This window comes from Plectrocnemia conspersa, unplaced genomic scaffold (assembly GCF_051122295.1).
Source record: "Plectrocnemia conspersa isolate PC_06_02 unplaced genomic scaffold, ASM5112229v1 ptg000010l, whole genome shotgun sequence".
In the NCBI taxonomy this organism is placed as follows: domain Eukaryota; kingdom Metazoa; phylum Arthropoda; class Insecta; order Trichoptera; family Polycentropodidae; genus Plectrocnemia; species Plectrocnemia conspersa.
This window is the reverse complement of record NW_028277174.1, coordinates 19,178,226-19,198,308: the sequence shown is the minus strand read 5'-3', so window position 1 is coordinate 19,198,308 and position 20,083 is coordinate 19,178,226. Positions and strand designations below refer to the sequence as shown.

Below are 20,083 nucleotides of genomic sequence, written 5' to 3'. Positions count from 1 at the left end.
ATGTATTACATCTGCGTATGAGTATATGAATGTTTGAATATGAGATTACGCAAAGGCCCCCATGACGCATTGGGAAAACCTATTAAGCCATGATGGTCAGATCTATAATAAATAATTCAACAAATAAATGAGTATTGATTAGTTTGAAGAGCTTCATACGGTCTGGACAAATTAATTTCCAACATGCATTTAGTGTTCTGGTTGAACCCTCGAATCCTGGTTACCTGGTGGAAAGGGGCTGCATTCTCGGTCTTCTAAAAGTCATTTTGGTCGATATTCGGCATAGCTCGGTGCGAGTTAGGTTGTACTCTCGTTTGTTCCAAGTCTGAAGCGAAGTGGTAGAAATTCTCACTGAAAGTATGAATTGAAATTAGTTCACTGTGCTTCGAGCTTGTATACTCTTAGAATTTGTCATTCTAGAAAACGTGCTATTTATTATTATCTATTAAGTATTTAGTTACATTATCATTTGTGTAACGGCGATGATTAACAAATCGATAGACTTGATAATGATGCAATTTCTATGGACTGCATACTCTCGGATTCAGGTACCTACCGGCGCATTCCAATCGTATTATAAGTTCTGATCTTCGGTTTATATTACGCTGCGAGAAAAAAATGTATGTTCTAAGAAAGTCGCACATAAATAAAGCGATGTGTTTTAAAGGCTTTTATCATAGCAAGTCAACAAATTTCGTCGTTTTAATGCATATAAGGATTGTGTTGAACCCGTTGTAATGAATTGGGCCCATACTTATCAAGTTACAACGGAGATTAAAAACAAATATATCGCTTACTGTTCCCTGTTGTTTAAAGAGCGGATTTCACATTTCAAATTGCAAACTCCATATTTGACAACTTGACAGGGGAAATAAAAAAAAATAAATAGATAACTTGAAAATAGAAAAATAAAACAATATCTCAAGTTTAAAGTGTTTAATTAGAGATGCTGGAGATACCAATGTGTATTTTGATTAAAGGTATAAACAGGGCAGCTAAGAACGAACCCAGGCCCTGGGAAAACAATGATTCCGGGCCTCATGACAAAAATGGCATTTTATATACATATTTTTTAACATAGTAATATAATTTATTGATAAAATAATAATAGGTACGAGTTACCTCTTTCTATGCTACAAATAAATATAAAAATTTGCCAGTAATATTTTAATTAGGCATTAAAAATATTTACCTGTTAATTAGCCGTGTTTTTTTTTGCTGCTCAGTATTGCCATATAGTGAATTTCCAGTCCGGGTGAAAACGCTCGATTATCAAGCGTTTATATTAGGACTTTTTATAACAACATTACGAATGAGAATCGAATAAAGCACATCTAAATCGATTTTTTCGAGAGCGCAAAAAGAATTATCACTTCTCAGAAGGTAAAAATTCACGTCAAAAGCAATAAAATCGTGTCGGTGCCGTAGCAGTTGATTTTTCCAGCACACTCGAACTTTTAGGAGATGGCGAATTAAAAAAATGCCGTATTGTTTAAACTTCGTGCGAAGAGATTCAAAATATAAATCGCGCGCGAATCTGATGCACAAAATTTATTTTTGCGCTTCCGTTGACGCGCGCTCAGACTATCGAGGCCGTCATGCACGTGTTGAGTGTTATTTATTTAATTGAATGTATTTTTAGATGGCGATCGTGTGTGCGGCGTGTCGAATTTTAAACGTCGATAATCAACACTCGATTATTATCATTCCTTTAATGGTTAATTAGCCGAACGAACGCGAGTGTTTAATTAACGACAATTATCGCGGCCATAATCGTAATAAAACTAAACGAGCGACCGGCGAGCTGTCAATTTTCGCTTTTCAAACGTGACGTATGGACACGCCGCGTGACGTAGAGCTCCATTCATTCATCGAAACGCGAGTGTGTATATTTGTGCGGCGCGCCGCGACGCTGTGTTGCCATGCGTGATTTTTTATTTCGAATCGGAAATGCAGCGGCGAATAAAAAATCACTTCGACCCTCCCCTCACTTTTACGAATTCAACGCGCAAAACGATCGTTCATTTAGAAACGAATGTCAAATTTCAATTATAATTACGAATATTTCAAATAATATTTTGATTTAGTTCTTGGTAAATAATTTGCATCGGATCATTAAATAAATAAACGCCGTTATCGGTATTTTGCGGTATTTAAATCATGATAAACGGCGGTAAAATTGCCGATTCATATAAATAAGTTAGAACGATACGCATGATAATAATTAATTAATTGTTTAATTAATTTTAATAATAAATAATGAAACTACTTGACATTAAACTTATGTTTTTTTTGTAGGTCAAATTATACAATTTAACAGTATTTTATTGAATAGTATCTAACATTCTGCATAAAAATGCATTTAAATAACTAGTCAATAATATTAATAATAGGTCGACAATATTTTTAAGCTCATTTTTGAAACTAGAAAATGTAAAAAAATTTGGTCCAGACATTTTTTTCAAGAATTGCTTGAAAAGTTGAATTGACCAGAATAAATATTTTCAATCTAAGCTATAAACTCTTGACATTCATTTTAAGAATTTTCCTAATTTCAGTTTCGAAGCAAAATGCAGACTAATAATAGACATGAATTTTTACATATTAATTTCGGTAAAAATGACAGATGGCCACTTTTGCTTTATAACGACTCATGCGCATCAAACTATAATGCAGGGCTGTTGAATCGTTAGAAATTTTTCCCGACTCCAACACCGACTTTTTTGCAAGGTCCGACTCCGACTTCGAATTTAAAAATTTCGATAAAATAATCTTAAAATAATAAATTTATTTTTAATTATTTTATTTATTTATTTTCATGTAAATAACAACAAAGAAAGAACAAAAAAATATTTATAATTATTTTTTGACTACTCACATCTCATTTAATCAATAATATATTCGAAAATATGTGATTCAAAGGGAATTAAATCTTAAAACAAGAATTGTTTACTTCTTATTACTGACTTAAAACACAGCCCTGGTGTAATGTATCAAATGTTACATTTTATACAGTCGGTATGAATCTAGATGTTTCGGGATGCTTTCTCCTGAATCATCGTCTTTCAAAGGATGCAGCTCTGAAGACTGCATTTTCTGGCGGCGCCGATGAGGAATGCCTTAAATGTGGGTCTGACCAGCCGTAAGTTCGGCGAATGGCGGTCAATAAAGGCTGGACAAGTCAAGGATAGAAAATCGTTGATATTCCTGGCGCATGGTAATAGCAGTTGAAATTTGGTTCTAAGAAACATCGTTATCCTATTTGACGTATCAACGGTCGCCACATATGCATAGCCATAAGTGTTTGAAATTTGTTGATATTATTATTTTTTGTGGCAAAGCCACGGCTGGAAAGCAGTGTGATATGTGGGATTGGTTTTCTTACTATTATATTATCGTTATAGCGATTTTGTAAAATTATACTTACATATAAAATTTAAAAATATATAAATAATTGCTTAATGTGAAAAAAACCTATGATTTTGCTTAAACCCAACAAAAAGGTTCTCTTCGTTTAAAAAACTTTTATTTTCAAACTAAGAAACGAAGAAGGATGGCAGAAATTTGTTTTTTTTTCATATTCCTACAAACATAACATATCAGCACTATAGACTATTGACTATTGACCTGAAGGTCATGGTTTCAAGCCCATATGAACCTTAGGTTTTTTAATTTCTGTCGTGTCTGGATGATCAGAATCAGTGATTATTATATAATTATAATTCCGATCGATCATCACATATTAGGTTTATCTAGATTTTCCTAATCTCACGGATGAATATCGTGATGATTAATTTAAATCGAGCAAGGTTGTATATATTAGGCATTGAAAATGCTATATGCTTCATCTCATATATAATATTTTATATGTATTAAAATAAAATTCAGCGATTAAACATAAAGCTATAAAATCTCATTTCTAGTGTGTTCGTTTAAAAAGCACAATGATCTGCTTATTTTTTTCTCTCGGGCGTTAAGGGACTATATGAGAACGATGTCCTAGGTTCGAACATCATATGGACCTTTGGATAAAATTGAGCTAGGTCGTGCGTAGTGACATTATTGATTATGCTGTATTAATATATTGGATAAACACTGATTTACAGCCTTTGATTCAGACTGGTGTCTCACTGCTTATTTAATAGTTGTTGATTGTGTTAACCCCGTTGTTGCAACGGAAGATTTACAATATATAAATTAAACGATGTATAGAGAAAAAAACTCTCAAATGACCAAGATTATTTTCTTTGGTAAGAGTAGAACTTTAACTGGTACTTTCCATTGGAATATATGACGTCCTTATGTGGTGAGTTTCGATCATACAAGGAATTAGTTAAAATATGTATGACGGGCTTATTTGGCGATAGCGGACCAATCAGTCACTTTGTTTTATAAACAAACAGATTATAGATAAACATTTTAATTCTCATGCATTTTTTTTTTTTTGAATTTGTTATATATAAGACTTGCTGTATATATTATTTATATCGGAATATATCCAAAAAGGGTCAATTGTTTTAACTTTATATTCATTTTCAATGCTCAACTAATATAAATGATGATATATTTGTTATTAGAAATAAAATAGTCGATTGCATCAACCAACGTGAACTCGCACCGCTGCTACTAGAGCAATGCTAGCTTACGTTGCTTATTTTAGTGTTTTCAATTCGAAGACGGTCTGATAATGTCGATACTAATGATTCCATGTAAAAATGTGCCTACGATATAATCTCGAGTTGGCATAAAACATCTACAATTAGTTTGTGTATGAAATACATATCTGTATCTGCCTTTCACCCACTTCCAACCGATAGGAAGCTTCCGATGACTTCATGCGCAGTAGTTATAAGATTCTTCAATATAATATAAATAATGAGGCAGCGTATTCTTTTGTCAATCAAAAGGCAAACCTTTATGCGTTATCTTAATGTGATATTGGTGTTTATATGGATATGCTATGACGAATTTATTCTTTGAATAATTACGATTTATTGGAGCTGTATCTTAACATTTTATGTTACAGCATTTGCGATCTTCCAAGAGTTAATTATTAATTTACCGCGTGTGTTTTTTTTTTAATATATCTTTTCATGCGGATGTTTTTGTCAACGTAACATCATTTTGCATGTGAACTGATTGTCCCATTCCGCTTTTACTTGACTCATATTGAGAAGACATGCAATAGTCACTCCAGCATACAAAGAACTTCGACCTTGTTCCTTCATATAATATAATGATTGCGTCCCAGTCACTGTTAGCTATTGTGATTGTCATTTTCTCGCTTATTTTGAGAACCCTTTATGCGTATTACACTGCTTCTAAAGATTTTAATGCAGCCGTAAGATCATTGACACCACACATTGTTTTGCTCATAATAATCGAATGTGCCATTAACAGCAGCTTTTTTGTATTAATTGGCGTCATCAGGGAATCTAGTGTGTAAATCGGATGTATTATATGAACATATGTGTCACAGTGTTTAATGTCTCGCCTATGCAGTTCATTTTATAATTGGGTTTATATGTATATGACTCAAATTGGTCACCCCGATGATATTGTCTATTGATTACCAGCCTTTCGACCGAATCACACATATGTACGTCTCCCGAAGAAGCGCCGTTATAATAGACGATTGCCTTTTTTGCCATTTGTATCGATTATAGAGGTGTAGTGGCAGGTGAGCGAGAGCGGCAGCGTGTCCAATAAGGACCTGCCGGACGGAATCTGGTCGGCCCGAGCGCGTTTTATAGGACGGAAGGTATTTCTGTCGCGCGGCCGGAAGACTTGCTGCCGCTGCTACTCTAGCAGCGACGTCGGAGTTATGGGCACATCCGCGGCATTGTGCCCAAAGAGTCCCGCTTTTATTATTCCGGATTTCCGCCATGCTCAATGGCTCGGAGCCGGGGTGCCGTGGTTTTTTTTCACTTCGACCACTACGACGATCATGTGTGCTAGTGCCGCGCTGTGTGTGTAGGCGCGCGTGGGCGAAGCGAAAGGGGACGGATTGAATTTCCTTCGCTCTGATTCATCACTTTTTTCTCGTCCGTTCGTTTGATGCAATTCAGGCGCCGAATGCGGCCCTGATCTATTTAAAAAACGCAACCCCCGCGACGCGCGGTCAACCACTGTGGGACGTTTCCGGCTTCGATTCGATAACATTTTTTCGTTTCCTATTTGTGCAAACAAGTATTTATGTAACAAGTGGGATAGAATAAAAATTTACATGATGCAGAAATTGGATAAAAAGCTTGACCAGCACTCTTTTATCTGTACTTAATGTAAAAAATATATTTGCTAAAATTAATTTTCTACTGGGCTTTACCTCAATTGCCGTAACTTTGGCCTTATTTTGTTAAGATCAGCGCGCCATGAATTACTATGCATTTAATTTAGCAGTGAATGTCTTATTCTTAACTTTTGAAACAATTTGCTCGAAGTGGGAACGCTCGGTAACGAGCGTTCCCACTGCGACGGCACGATTTTATTGCTTTTGACGTGGATTTTTGACTTCTGAGAAGGGCTAATTGTTTTTTGCGCTCTCATAATGGGCAAAATTCGGTTTAGTTGTGCTTAAATCGACCATACACCTATATAAATCGTGAAAATATATGTACGTCGTCATATTAACTGTTCTAGACTTTTTTGGAATTCTAAATGGAGATGGACATACGAAATTATTACGAAAAACACCATCAGAGCGCTACTATCTTTAAAGAAGCAAAACAATTCCTGCCCAATTCACGCATTCGGCAGATAATTTGCCTAATTCACGAATGAAGCAACGGGCTTGCGTCACGGGCTTAGCAAATTTTTGACTATTTTATTACCTATTTCACCGATACAGTAGACCAACATACTATAAATAATAATATAAACAGTAGACCAGGACTCGGCAACCTATGACCCGCGGGTCACCAAGTGACCCGTTTGATGATTTGAAGTGACCCATTTCAGTTCTGCAAATATCATTTTTTTAACGTGTTACGATGTCACGACTAGACCACATGTATGGTTGTTAGGACCAAAAATATTCACTGACCCGAATAGTCTTTTTAATAGTCACATTTTAATTATTTTGACCCGCAGCCAAAAAAGCAGTACACCCTTAATAACACAGTAAATTGGGGACGTGCTATTTGGGTGCGTGTAGTTGGGGGAATAGAAAATACTAGTACAATTTTTTGCAATACGTACGTACGAATCAGATGCGTTTGGTGAGATATCTTCCCTTTGGCTTGTTCATACATAAAGTAACGGGCATCCAAATAGCACGTCCCCAATTTACCGTGTTATTGGGGGTCTACTTTACAATATAAATGTCAATTTTTTTAATATATAATTTATTTTTTTATTGTAGAATATTTTGACTACTTGTGTGATTTTATTATAGAAATAAATTTCGCTGCCTGGATGGCCACACTGTTATGTCACTTTTGTATGACGGGCGATTGACTCGATGATAACTGTTATTCCATCCTTAGTTTAGCTACATATAGCTGTTATATTATTATTTATATGCTTAGGATAGATGTCATTACAATATTTACCACAAATATTACACACTTTATATGTGAAAAATCACACGTAGAAAAACTGTTCCTATATACGTTATGGGCGTATGAGTAGTATGGATCTTGGGGCAGCTAACAAGTTAAATACAGATGATTTGAATTTAATACGAATATGAGCTTCGGTAAATCTTCTTAACCGTTTCTTTACTTTGATGTAGTGGCGTAGCGAAGGGCAGGCGTTAGATGGTCCTTCTTGGAGACGGAAAAATATCCAAAAATACAATTAAAAATGCGAGGATTAAATTTGTATTTTTTTGTTTATTTTATAAACATTAATAAAATATATTTGTTCTTTTGGTGAAGATATATAATAATTGTATTTAAATAAAAAATAGTTTTTTTTTTTCAATTTCTCGTTTTTTCTTATTAACAACCCTCCCTGACAAAATCCTGGCTACGCTACTGCTTTGATGTACACCGAGTGTATCTCTATAAATATGTAGAATAAAATGTTCATGTTTTAGGCATTCTTCCGTGATATATTCACACAATAAATTATATAATTATAATATATAAGTAATTAGCGAAAGAAACTAAAATAAATGTTATGTCAATAAGAATCAATTTACCAATTCAGTCAAACGTATCGAGTGTCGCTGGTCAGATTTCTTGTTTCGCAAGAAAGTGACATTTGATTTCTGCATTTATACAGAATAATTGCGTTGCCCGATGAGAAAAAAATGTCACACCTCAAATCATTTTACGAACAAAAATTTCCGAGGTAATCATTTTTTTTAGCTACCACTAATCGAACAAAAATATTCGAAGTGACCGTTTTTATTTTATTTGCGGCCTACTTAAAATAAAATATTTGAGTTTGACAGGCCTGGCGTAAGGAGATGGTTAACCCTTTGGACGCGTTAATCAAAAATAAATATATTTTTTTTTTTTTAAATTCAAATTTTACTTTGGTTCTGTGTTTAAATGTTCTGATTTTTTAATTTTTATTTATTTAAAATGATATTTTATGTTTATTCACAAAAAACAGTTTTTTCTTAAAAACATTTTTTTTTACTGATTTTTGCGTAAAGAGATAAAAAAATCAATTGAGCGACTGTAGTCGACTATCGCGTCCAAAGGGTTAATATATTGGTTTTGGTTGCTTAATATTTTAAATTAAATAAATATTTACTTATCATTAGCGTGCGAATCTATATCTATATTCCACATCCTAAATTATGTCAAAATTTATTGTTCAATGGGGATAATTTGTTATTCATCAGGAAGTCATAAAAAGTTCAGTTGAATTAGTATATTGCAAAACTGCGGTAGGTGCAGCTTCAATCGTGTCATAAAACGGCGGATCTTCCGCTCACTATTTATGTACTTATGCATAAACGCTTAGGGACGAAGATTTGCTAAGACCACACGCCCAGATACTATTTGTCTCATAGTTGTAAATTTATGATATGTTATCATATTTATGTTAACAGTGATGATATTATAAATGTATGAAAATAAAAACCACATACAATAGGACAGTGATGGGCAAACTACGGCCCGCGGGCCAACTCCAGTTCGCTTGAAGATTCTATTCGATCCGCCCCAAATATTAAAAAAAATGTATACATCGTGTAGATTTTGCACAGAAAATCAGTTCCATGTTTGCTTCATCTTATATATGTGAACAAGTGTTTTCTACCATGAACCTTAGGAAGAATTCTATTAAAAATAGACTGACAGATGAGCATTTAGCATCACTTCTCAGAATTAATACGTCGTAGTTTGAACCACAATATAAGGAACTTTTAAAAATGCAGTTGCAATTTCATTCATCACATTAATATTTGTATATTGTTTTTTAAATTTTAGAATAAATTATATTGGCCCACTAAATTTTTTTCTTTTGTTTCTTGGCCCGCTCCCAAAAAAGTTTGCCTAATTCTGCAATAGGATGTATTCCTTTCTTTGGTGAATCTTCTTGTTTATTGAAATCAAAATCTGTAAAACTGTGACATCTATTTTATTAATTATAAACCACTATTCCAGCTTACGATAAAAAAATGTAATCTAGCTCAATTTTATTTTAAATATTCATTTGTGAGATTAGGTAAATTTAGGAAAACCTAATCTGTGATGATCGATCAGAATAATTATTTAATATCACTAGGACTCGAACTATATGTATTAGTCGTCGACTTATACGACTGGTCTAAATTTATGTATATAAAATACTATATTATGTTAAATGTTTTTTAGCTATGTTTTTAATTCTCGATTTTGATTGTTACAGCCCATTCTTTGGAGAAGAGTTCCAATTCGAAGTACCCCGAGGCTTTCGATACCTGTCCATCTATGTCTTCGACCGAGATCGTCAATACAAGCAAGACAAAGTGCTCGGCAAAGTGGCCATCCGCCGCGAAGACCTCGAAAAGTACAAAGTCGACCACTGGTTCGCTCTTTGTCCCGTCGATGCCGATTCAGAAGTACAAGGGAAAGCACACATTGAAATATTATTCGAGGACTCGCATCCGAAAATCACAAATATATCTCCAGAAGTCGAGGCAGTGTCAGATTCGATCTGCGTTGTAGATACAAAAACGAACGCTCTCACGCCGACCGAAGAAACATATTGTAGCCAAAGTTTCGATCGAAAAACTAAAACCAAAAATGCTTTTAAAAATAGCTCAGAGTTCAGCAGAGATAACAAAAAGTTTGGCAGTTGTTCCAGTAATAGTAGCAAAAAATTGTACTGCGCTCCCGTCACTGAAAATATTCCAATGTCGCTCACCAGATCTGAGAGCTTAAAAGGCAACCAGTACACAACCGAAAATCAAGTGCACAATAACATGTACGGGCATTCGATAACGAAGAATTTCAAATTATCTTTGGACAATTTTCACGAAGGCGCCGAACAAAGAAGTCACCAGTTCGCTCTCGATCACCTGGGGGACGGCGCCGAAGTGAGCCATCTATCAACGGAGCTGTTTTCGCCGGAAGAGCCGCATTATGTAGTACAGCAACCAGATTTGAGAAATAAATTGTCCGTGCGCGTGTTAGAGTGCTCCGAACTGACGTTAAAAAACGGCCAATGCGACCCTTGCGCCGAAGTGACCGTTTTGTATAAGAGCGGTAAAAAAGTGACAAAGAGGACGAAGACTAGAAAAAAAACTGTGAATCCAAAGTTTGATGAGTGTTTCGTGTTTGATTTAATACTAGATTGTGCGGGGAAAGAGAAAGAATCGAATAGCAGTTCTAACACTTATACCGTACGTATAATTTGAATTAAGGTTTCTGTTGAAAAAACTCGCACATGTCTAATAAAATGAGTAATATTTTTAGGTATTTCCTGTCAGCAGCTGGGCTGATGTCGTGCAAGAAATTAGTGTGTCACTGTGGCACGACGCTATCTTTTTAGGCGAAGTGAGATTACCTTTGCAGACATCAGAACAACGAGCTGCACTTAACAGCAGTGCCTGGTAATTACTTTATTATATAATGCAATATAATTATTTTAAGATTTGAATAAATAATATAATTTCTAGGTATTTCTTGGGCTCGCGACACGGTCCATATCATGGGATAAATAATACTACTCAACCAGGATCTGACTACATTCACGTGAGAGGCGCCACTCCATCGGGAACGCAGTATTCCAATTCTAATTTACTCGGTTCTCTGAGACTTAATTTGCATCACACTTTAGACAGAGTGCTTCCTCCTCCAGTTTACGATAAGCTGAGATCTTTACTTCTTAAATCTCCTCCTTATAAGGTATGATTTTGTGTGAAATTCATTATTATTGGCTATAAATATTGGTAGTGCTAAAAGAAGATATTAAATAATGATGGACATTTGCCGTTTTATTCGCGGTCTTTCGTATGCACCACCAATATTAAAATTTGTTGTACTTTTCTCATTTAAATCACAATGATTGTAATATTGTTTTTGTATACATTTTAGCCGGTTACGTCTTCGGCAGTGCATATTTTAGGCGAACTTGTCTCGAATAAAACAGATGTGGCGCAACCGCTGGTGAGACTTTTCACTCACGCCGATTCGTTAGTACCCATCGTTAAGGCTCTGGCCGATGCCGAGCTTTCTACAGTGACGTGAGTACATTTTAGAAAATAATGTCGTATAGATATTGAATTGAAACCTAATTAACTATTTTATTATAGGGATCCTACTACGATATTCAGAGGCAACACCTTGGTGTCAAAAATGATGGACGAAGCGATGAGACTGACTGGTCTGTCTTATTTACAGCAAACGTTGAGGCCGACTATAGATTTAGTGTTTTCCGAAAAAAAGCCATGCGAAATTGATCCGACAAGAATAAAAGAACCGGCGTCCGTCGAGGTTAACTTGGCGAACCTTAAAGATTACGTAGAAAAAGTACGTCTTTACGTTCTATGTGACTGTATATAGATATTAACATTTTTTTAAACTTTTAGATGTTCAATGCTATTACGCAATCGTTTATTCATTGTCCTGCAATAATGTGTCGACTATTTGACGCTTTGAGGCAAAGTGCTGCTCAACGATTTCCACGAGACGCCGGTGTTCGATACTCTGTCGTTTCCGGCTTTATTTTCTTGCGATTTTTCGCACCTGCCATTTTGGGTCCTAGATTATTCGAGCTAACTACTGAACATATCGTATGTATTTTTTATTGACTATAGTGTATTTTTAAAATCATCAATATTAATAATTGTTATTTCTTAGGATCCTCAAACGAACCGTACTTTAACTCTAATATCAAAAACAATACAAACTCTAGGTAATTATGTAAGCTCTCGATCGTCTCAACAACCGTGTAAAGAAGAATATATGGGTGTTCTTTACAAGTTATTTTGCACAGAAAATCATGTATGTATTAAAAAATGCATAGAAATATATTTTTGGTTGAATAGATAATAAATATTTATTTTATTAGGTAAACGCTATTAAGCAATTTTTGGAGATTATCTCATCCAGTACCGAGACTCAAAATAGCAATACTCAAGATGCTCCCGTTCTTCTCAAAGAAGGGTGAGTTAAATTATTTATTATTATCAATTTATAAATAATATTGAGAAAACAGTATCTAAATATTTCTGTAATTTATTGTTTTGCTACTCAATATCAGGACGTGGTAAGGATCGTTTTAGATTTACCAATAAAGTGGCTTTAATGATCAAAAATGACCAAATGATATTATTTTTTTAGGGTTATGCTGAAAAGAGCGCAGAGAAAAAAGTTTGCATTTTCTAATCTAAAGACTCGACACTTTCAGTTGACTAGTTGTGTGTTGAGTTATTCGAAAGCGAGGGGCAAGAAACCCTCGTGCGCTATACCATTGGCCGAAATCGTAGCTGCTAAAAAAGTCAGCGAAGAAGATTTAAAAATGAACAACATGTTTCAAATAGGTAAGAATATTAAAGCGCTTTGTTTATGAGATAATTCTCAATCTAACTATGGTTTCTATTTTAGTTTACAGAGATCGTGCATTGTACGTTCAAGCTAGTAATTGCGTCGAAAGGAAAGAGTGGTTGGATCTCTTGGGCAAACTGTGCGAAGGACACCGAACCAGACCGAAACAATATCATCATATGTCATATCTATATGGACGATGGAAATGGTCAGTATTCATCAACAGCAATATGAAACTAGTATGAATTAACCGAAAGCTTTCTATATTCACAAACAAGGATGGGTCAAAGAAAATTTATAATATTTATAGAACGAAAAAGTACACAAGGATATCATTTTATACGTAGTCTATTTAAGTTTTACTGGGTTAGGAAAAAAGGTGTATGGATATTTCTATAAAAAAAATCTATGTACCGAGTGTGCAGGCACTAGTGCACCGCCTGCTGCACCATGTTGAAACAATTCGCAAGTCGTATGAAAGATGTTCTTGAAGAGATCTGTATCATGTACAATTACCCCTCGTTCATCTCAAAAGAGAGCATGATTCATATATATATGTAGGATTATGTTAGTATATTGGGTTATGGCCAACATAAACATTGTTAGGGCCGAAAGCGTGCCTATAAAGCCCCCTGTTTGCTGCAAAACACTCTTGTTTCTATGGCAGTCGTGCGGTTAGGACCGGCACTAACCCATCCTACCGCGATGCTGCTGCGAATAAACGACGCCACGCCATATCGCTTTTTTATTTCACTTTCAAACCTTTACCAGATCCATTAAGGATCCACTACATACATATATGGTTGTGTGTGAAATTTGCTTAGTATTTTTGAGTTATGACAGTATTTCTTTGTGAGTTATGACAGTATTTCTTCAAAAGTCCTGGCAATTCTAAAGTCTTTTCACTGTTACTTGGAGATTTTCCTTCGCGTTGCCTTCAACTATCAATTTTATGTCACTACTCTGTGAGTATGTGTATGGCTGAAAAGAGTGCTACTTTTCAGTTTACATGTACACTTGCCAGAGTGACAGACATGCATCACTGTACTGAACTTGTACTGATCTTTCATTTGCTTTTTTCCTTGAATACTCAAAAAGCGAATGACAATGCTATACCCAACCAGGGTGAATTTTGCAAGTCCGGCAACTATTTTAAGCTACACTGCATGCCTGTTACATGCCTGAACACTGCTGCTTATTTACAGAGCAATAGTGTAGTTCTGTCAAGGTTTTCATTTATTCCACCTTTGTATTACACATAGAAAATATAATTTATTAAATATACATTTTTCAATTATCTTATCCTAAATATATATATGAAAATTAATAAATTATATATAAATAAAACAGTACGATATTATACTATATTTTATGAAGTCAGTGTACACAAACAAATATATGCAAAATTAAAGTGATTGCCGAGAAGAGGACTGAATTAGAACGAATATAATAAATAAAACAGTATTCATTTTATAAAACATGCAACTATAACAATAGTGAAAGGGGCAATAAGGTAATAATCTTGACAACCGTACTTCGAGAATAACAAATCAATATCACCCTGTGTACTTTCACTTACCGGTACCATCCCTCAAGGCAATTGACCAATCACAGTGCATAAATTTAAGAGCATGCAATGATTACACTGTTGCGCACCGACTGTTAAAAATAAATAAGCTAGTGTTTTTAGATTTGGGAAAAATATAACGGAACTCATTTGTACAACATAAAATATATTTAATTAATTTTCTAATATTTTTAATATCATTTCCAGTTGTGGGAAGACCAAAGAAGATGCTGCAGGATGTGCTACAGTCGCAGCTCAATCTCCATCAGCTGGTATTCATTTAAGATTAGATCCTTCGAGAGATTTACAGCGTATTCACTGTCTGCTATATAAAAATATTTCAATAATTGGCGATAAGCTACAGCAATTAAAACATGGTAAATATTTTTTATTCGTATTATTTAATCTAAGTTTGTAATTGAATTAATTTTTATTTATTATTATTATAGGCGTTGTTAGCCAATCTATTGAAGATCCCGTTACTTACCAAGCAACCTTACAAAGTTTATCAGATATCACATTCAGTTTAGAAGATCATCATCGAGCTTATCAAAGATCATTAGACCGTGAAACTAAATACGGCAGCAAGTATGTATCGTCACATTTATTTTTAAGTGCGATTAATCGATTTGTTTTTAATTTTTAATTCTTAATTACAGGCAAGCGCCCATTGGCGACGACAACTATCTTCAGCTTGTGTCCCGGAGCAATATGGATTCGAGTATTCGTTCTCCTGTGAAACATTCCCAGAGCGAGTCGGCGTTTTCGCACTCCAAACACATATCATACGATAACAATCAGATATATCATATGAGAGTTACGAGATCCTATCCTTTATCTATGATAACCACGTCACCGAAATTATTACCTAGAGTGAATAAAATGCCGATAAAAACACCACCGCAAATACCGAGTCAACTCCAGAAAAATGTCTCTTTGGATTTAGACCTGGACACCTCAGACTCGTATCTTAAAAATAGCCTGTATATAAGTTCCAGCAACGAGTCCGTGCAGAAAGACGCTAATAAGAAAGCCGGAGACAGCTTGGAAAATGCCAACAATTCAGACAACGGATATTTGAAGATGATCAGACATGATTCGGATATTCAGGATATTAGCAATATTCAATACAAGAAGAACGTGCCGAGTTATTCGGCAAGTTCCACGTCCGAATATGTTTACGTAAAGCCAAACTTACCCGAGAAAGAAATGTACAATTTGAGACCTTCTACTGGTCATCCGAAGCCTGTCATGAAAGAAAACTTAAATTCTATCGAAGGCAAGTCCAATTCTTCTCAGGAGTACGATTTGTTGCTTGATTTTAATAGTGGTTCGAAAAATAGGAGCACTCCTAATGATCCGAGTTCGTCGCAAGACGTTCCTCCTGCGATTCCACCGAGGAGTAACCATACTGCGCCGAGTTTGGTGTGGTATCATAAAAAACCTCAACTTTCCCAACCGAATGCCGATGTGCAGAATCAAAATTTGGCCAGCTATGAACACAAAACCTTGGAACATTATCAATCGAAGACAAGCAAATCGGTCGTCGAATCGATCGGAAAGGATCGCTACGAAGTAATTAGCATCGACAATAGATTAGACGTAGATAATGAAATGCACACGAACAATACTCACAATGTAGATAATAGTTTTAATAGTCCGTCGACATCGTCTCAAGGAGCTGGATCTCAAAATTCAAGTGATTTATTATGTAAGGGCGAAAAAGAAAACGATCAAGAATCGGTCAAAGAATCAGACGTGACGGATTCAGTTCCAGTTTCGGAAATAAATATCAGACAGGATAGAGGAAGAACTGAGTTTGCGGAAAAGGAAGGATCCTTTTCCAGAGCGGACGCACAGCGCAAATCGATACCCATAAAATCAAAGTTTATCAGTAAGAAGACGAACAGCGTGGACGGCGCTTTAGAAAGCGCACCGACAGAGGCCACGAGTACAAAATCGCAACTTCCCCTCTCCGATCGGCTGACTCCTTCGTTTTTAAAGAAAAAGACTAAGGTGAACACGGACAACGTCCGGTTGCCTCCTATTTGTTAAGCTATTATTTATTTTTTAGTTGTTTGGGAACAAAGTTAGTTGTAGCATTCAACTGTCGTTGAACGCGAAATCTGATCGCGCATTTATGGTTCCGATCGTCGTCTGTGAACAAAGGAGGAGAGCTGAGGAACTATGATCTGCTCGTAAATTATATGACGCAAAAATTTCTTTCTCGGAAATTGGTGCTAGAATCTGTGATGGCTTTATTTAATATATTAAGGAAATGTAACGCGACTCTTAAGTATTGACTGACGATATCGATTGCTATTGTACTTCATCGGCGAAAGAAAGAAAGTTGTCGGACAATGTTCTATAGAAAACATGTGTGAGAAGAACTTCCACCGAATACATATATATTTTTGTAACTAAGTATCCATTTGATTTGCCATATTTTTTATATTATATATTCATTATATCTCTATAAGTATATGTAGTAGATGCATACACGATTTATGTATAGCAAGGTGCCCCGAATAGCGCATTTATATTTGACTTATTTTTTTAAATTTGATCTAATCGAATGATCGATCCATATTTTTTTTTATTGTATCAGTTTGTCTCACAGGTCTCCGTTTTACACTTTTTGACTCTTAACCCTTAAAAAAATTATAAAACATGCCAGGACTTGAAAGACGATCTAATATTACAACAATTAATTGCCATAATTATACAGTATATAGATGAGTTTTAGTATTTATTTTACTTTAATTTTCAATTCATTCGTTAAAATATTTGGTCTCACTCTGGAAATTAGATGCCAGTTTAGAGACAATGAATTCATGGAGCCATTTTTGCACATACTAGGCTACTGCAATACTTTGCAGTTGCCATTTTTATCTGATATAATATTACACACAGTTGGCTGCAAGTCTACTTGTCATAAACGATCTACTTTTCATCTTCTACAAAGGACAATTCTTTATTGCATGACTGACAAGTAGCGAGACACATAATATCAGTGATTTTGGAAGTACTGGAAGTTTTATATGGTTACTCCTTGCTATTTGTAAGAACTCCAGATTTACATCTTGTGTTTGTAATTTATCGGCTTACAATGTTTTTTAAATGGCTCAATATTTTTTTGCAAAGCATATTAGAAAATAATTTATAACGAATGTGATGTCAATACTTAAATAGCAAAGAAAAAATGTTAAAACTCATTTATATATCTATTATTAGTTTACAAATTATTTTTGTGCCACACATATTTTTAATCGCTTTCTTTATTTTGATTTTTAAAAATATATAAAAACGATTTTTATTTTAATCCAACAATTTTTTTACATACATTATTTTAGTTTTTTTTTTTACCAAGTGCAATATTTTTTTATTAAATCATTTAGTTTGCGTATCACACGAAAGATTGAAATAATTATCTTTGTCGCCTTTTATGATTTTAAAATAGCATTCTCTCGAGTATATCATAATATCATAACATCGCATTTAAGTTACATCAGTTGCTGATAATATATTCCATTTTTTAGTTTTTTAAGTTGATTCGCTTGCATATATGTTTCCATTGTATTACGTTTTTGAGTGGAAGTTAATTTTAGTTAATACGTCTCAACAGAGTTGAACGTTTATTTATTGTTGTAATGTACAAATGTGAGAAGCTTTAATATTTTCGAAGTGGCGTATGTTTATAATATACATGCATATATACGTTGTATATAATTTTTTTGGAATATTAAGTGAGATTTATTATCTTATAGCATATTTTTTATGTTTGTATTAATTTTTATTTTCACTCTTATCTGATCTCCTGTTTTTATTAATTTGCGTGAATTTCATCAAGATCTGATTTTCGATTATGCGTCGGTCCAGTGTACGCTTTTGTGGCTATAAAAAATGTTTACTTCTCAATGTTCCTTTTTTCCTTTTCTGGATACAATGTTCCTTAATTATTTTAAATCTTACTAGTGACCGGCGAATAACTATACAAAATTTTAGTATCAGATGCGGAATTCGGCCATATCGCTTAACATCTCGATCCGTTTAATTACAAATATTTTTTTACAAACATTTGTAAAGGCCTATGTGCTTTTATATGTATTTTTTTACATAGTTGATTGGTTAATTTTAATAAATAAGTATTGTGTGTGAGTACATATTTTTTTGTAAATATTTAATTTATATTGACATTTAGAATCAGATAATTTAACTTTTAGTTGTGTATTTTTTACGTTTATTTTAAGTTATTGGAATCGATGATTTAGATGTATGATGGTTGAAAAATCGATTTGGGCGAATCTAATATTTTTTCCAAACGTCTAAATTAAGAATAGAATTCCGTTAATAAAATTAATCTCGGAACGTATTAAAAATATGTATAGTTTTAAAAATTATTATTCATATTAAAACATTGACACGTGTTTTTATATTGTATTATTTGAGCTTAGTCTTGACAAATTTGATTGATTCTCATTAGAATTAAGATCGGAATTGTTCCTAAGGACATAATAAAACTCTGTTCATCCCAATCCATTCATTCGCTGTCATACATATAAATATGTATACATATTAAGATGTGCCATTTCAGTTTATAAATCATTATTCCGTGTACTCAAATAATGTTACTCCATTATCGAAACGATTGCGTTGATGCAAATATTTTTTTATATACAAATTGGCGTGATGTACTTTGATTGATGTTTTTAAAATCAATTTGCCTACTTCTCTATTAAAATTAAATTAAAAGTAAATCCAAAATTGTAAGATATATTTTTGTCAATTTAGTGTATGTAAAATGTACATAGATTTCTCTCAAATGATATTTATTAATAACGTAATTGTTCAGGAATATTTTAAAAATGTCATTAAGAACGAAAAGTGTTACACTTTATACAGATAGTAAGTTTAACTGATTAATATTTCAATATAACTTCTTAAAAATAGTTTCTGATTACAGATAGTATATACTTAACACAAAATACATAATGACTAATGATTAACAATATCGATTTTAAAATGACATTTTATTTAAAACTAAATTTTTTTTAATAAGTTTCTGACCAAAAATAAAGTGGATTTGTTTTCATTTGATTGTTTATTACGGTTAACTATATTATGCAAAATTAAAACCTTTGTAAAAATTATTATAATATTATAATAATGTCATTGATTTGTTGTAAAATCTTTGATGCTATATTTGTGTATAGAACAACTATATTATTATTATATAATACATATGTATTAAACCTACAAATTTAATAACATAAAATACGTTTATATATCAGTTATTATTTATTGCTGTTAATTTTTGTGTTTATCCTTTTAATCATGTTTAATATGTACCACAAATAAATAATTTTAAAAGTTAACTAATACAATGTCTTTTATTTAAAAACCGTTGCAACATGATTAATAAATATCGCGTGTTGCATTACAAATTAAAAACAGTTCGCGTGGTCAACTTATCACTTTGACACTCCTATGTTAGTTTGATTTATTTGAAGTACAGGAATATAATTTTGTAAATATTATTATTATAAATTTCTTATGCTTTAATTAAATCGTGCAATTAATATTTTTT

General features: G+C 33.6%; 1 protein-coding gene across 1 annotated transcript in view; it reads left to right on the top strand.

The window, feature by feature from the left end:
* Nucleotides 1-19,877, top strand: part of RasGAP1 (Ras GTPase activating protein 1) — a 34,958-nt gene extending 15,081 nt beyond the window's left edge. Inside the window, exons 3-15 of the mRNA XM_088193996.1 lie at nt 9,808-10,783; nt 10,857-10,993; nt 11,060-11,288; nt 11,478-11,626; nt 11,696-11,912; nt 11,972-12,175; nt 12,243-12,386; nt 12,454-12,548; nt 12,726-12,925; nt 12,990-13,137; nt 14,704-14,873; nt 14,946-15,084; nt 15,156-19,877. Coding sequence (XP_088050122.1) covers nt 9,808-10,783; nt 10,857-10,993; nt 11,060-11,288; nt 11,478-11,626; nt 11,696-11,912; nt 11,972-12,175; nt 12,243-12,386; nt 12,454-12,548; nt 12,726-12,925; nt 12,990-13,137; nt 14,704-14,873; nt 14,946-15,084; nt 15,156-16,551 — 4,204 coding nt within the window. The 3' untranslated portion in view covers nt 16,552-19,877. The remainder of the gene's footprint in view (nt 1-9,807; nt 10,784-10,856; nt 10,994-11,059; nt 11,289-11,477; nt 11,627-11,695; nt 11,913-11,971; nt 12,176-12,242; nt 12,387-12,453; nt 12,549-12,725; nt 12,926-12,989; nt 13,138-14,703; nt 14,874-14,945; nt 15,085-15,155) is intronic.
* The last annotated feature ends 206 nt before the right edge of the window (nt 19,878-20,083 follow it).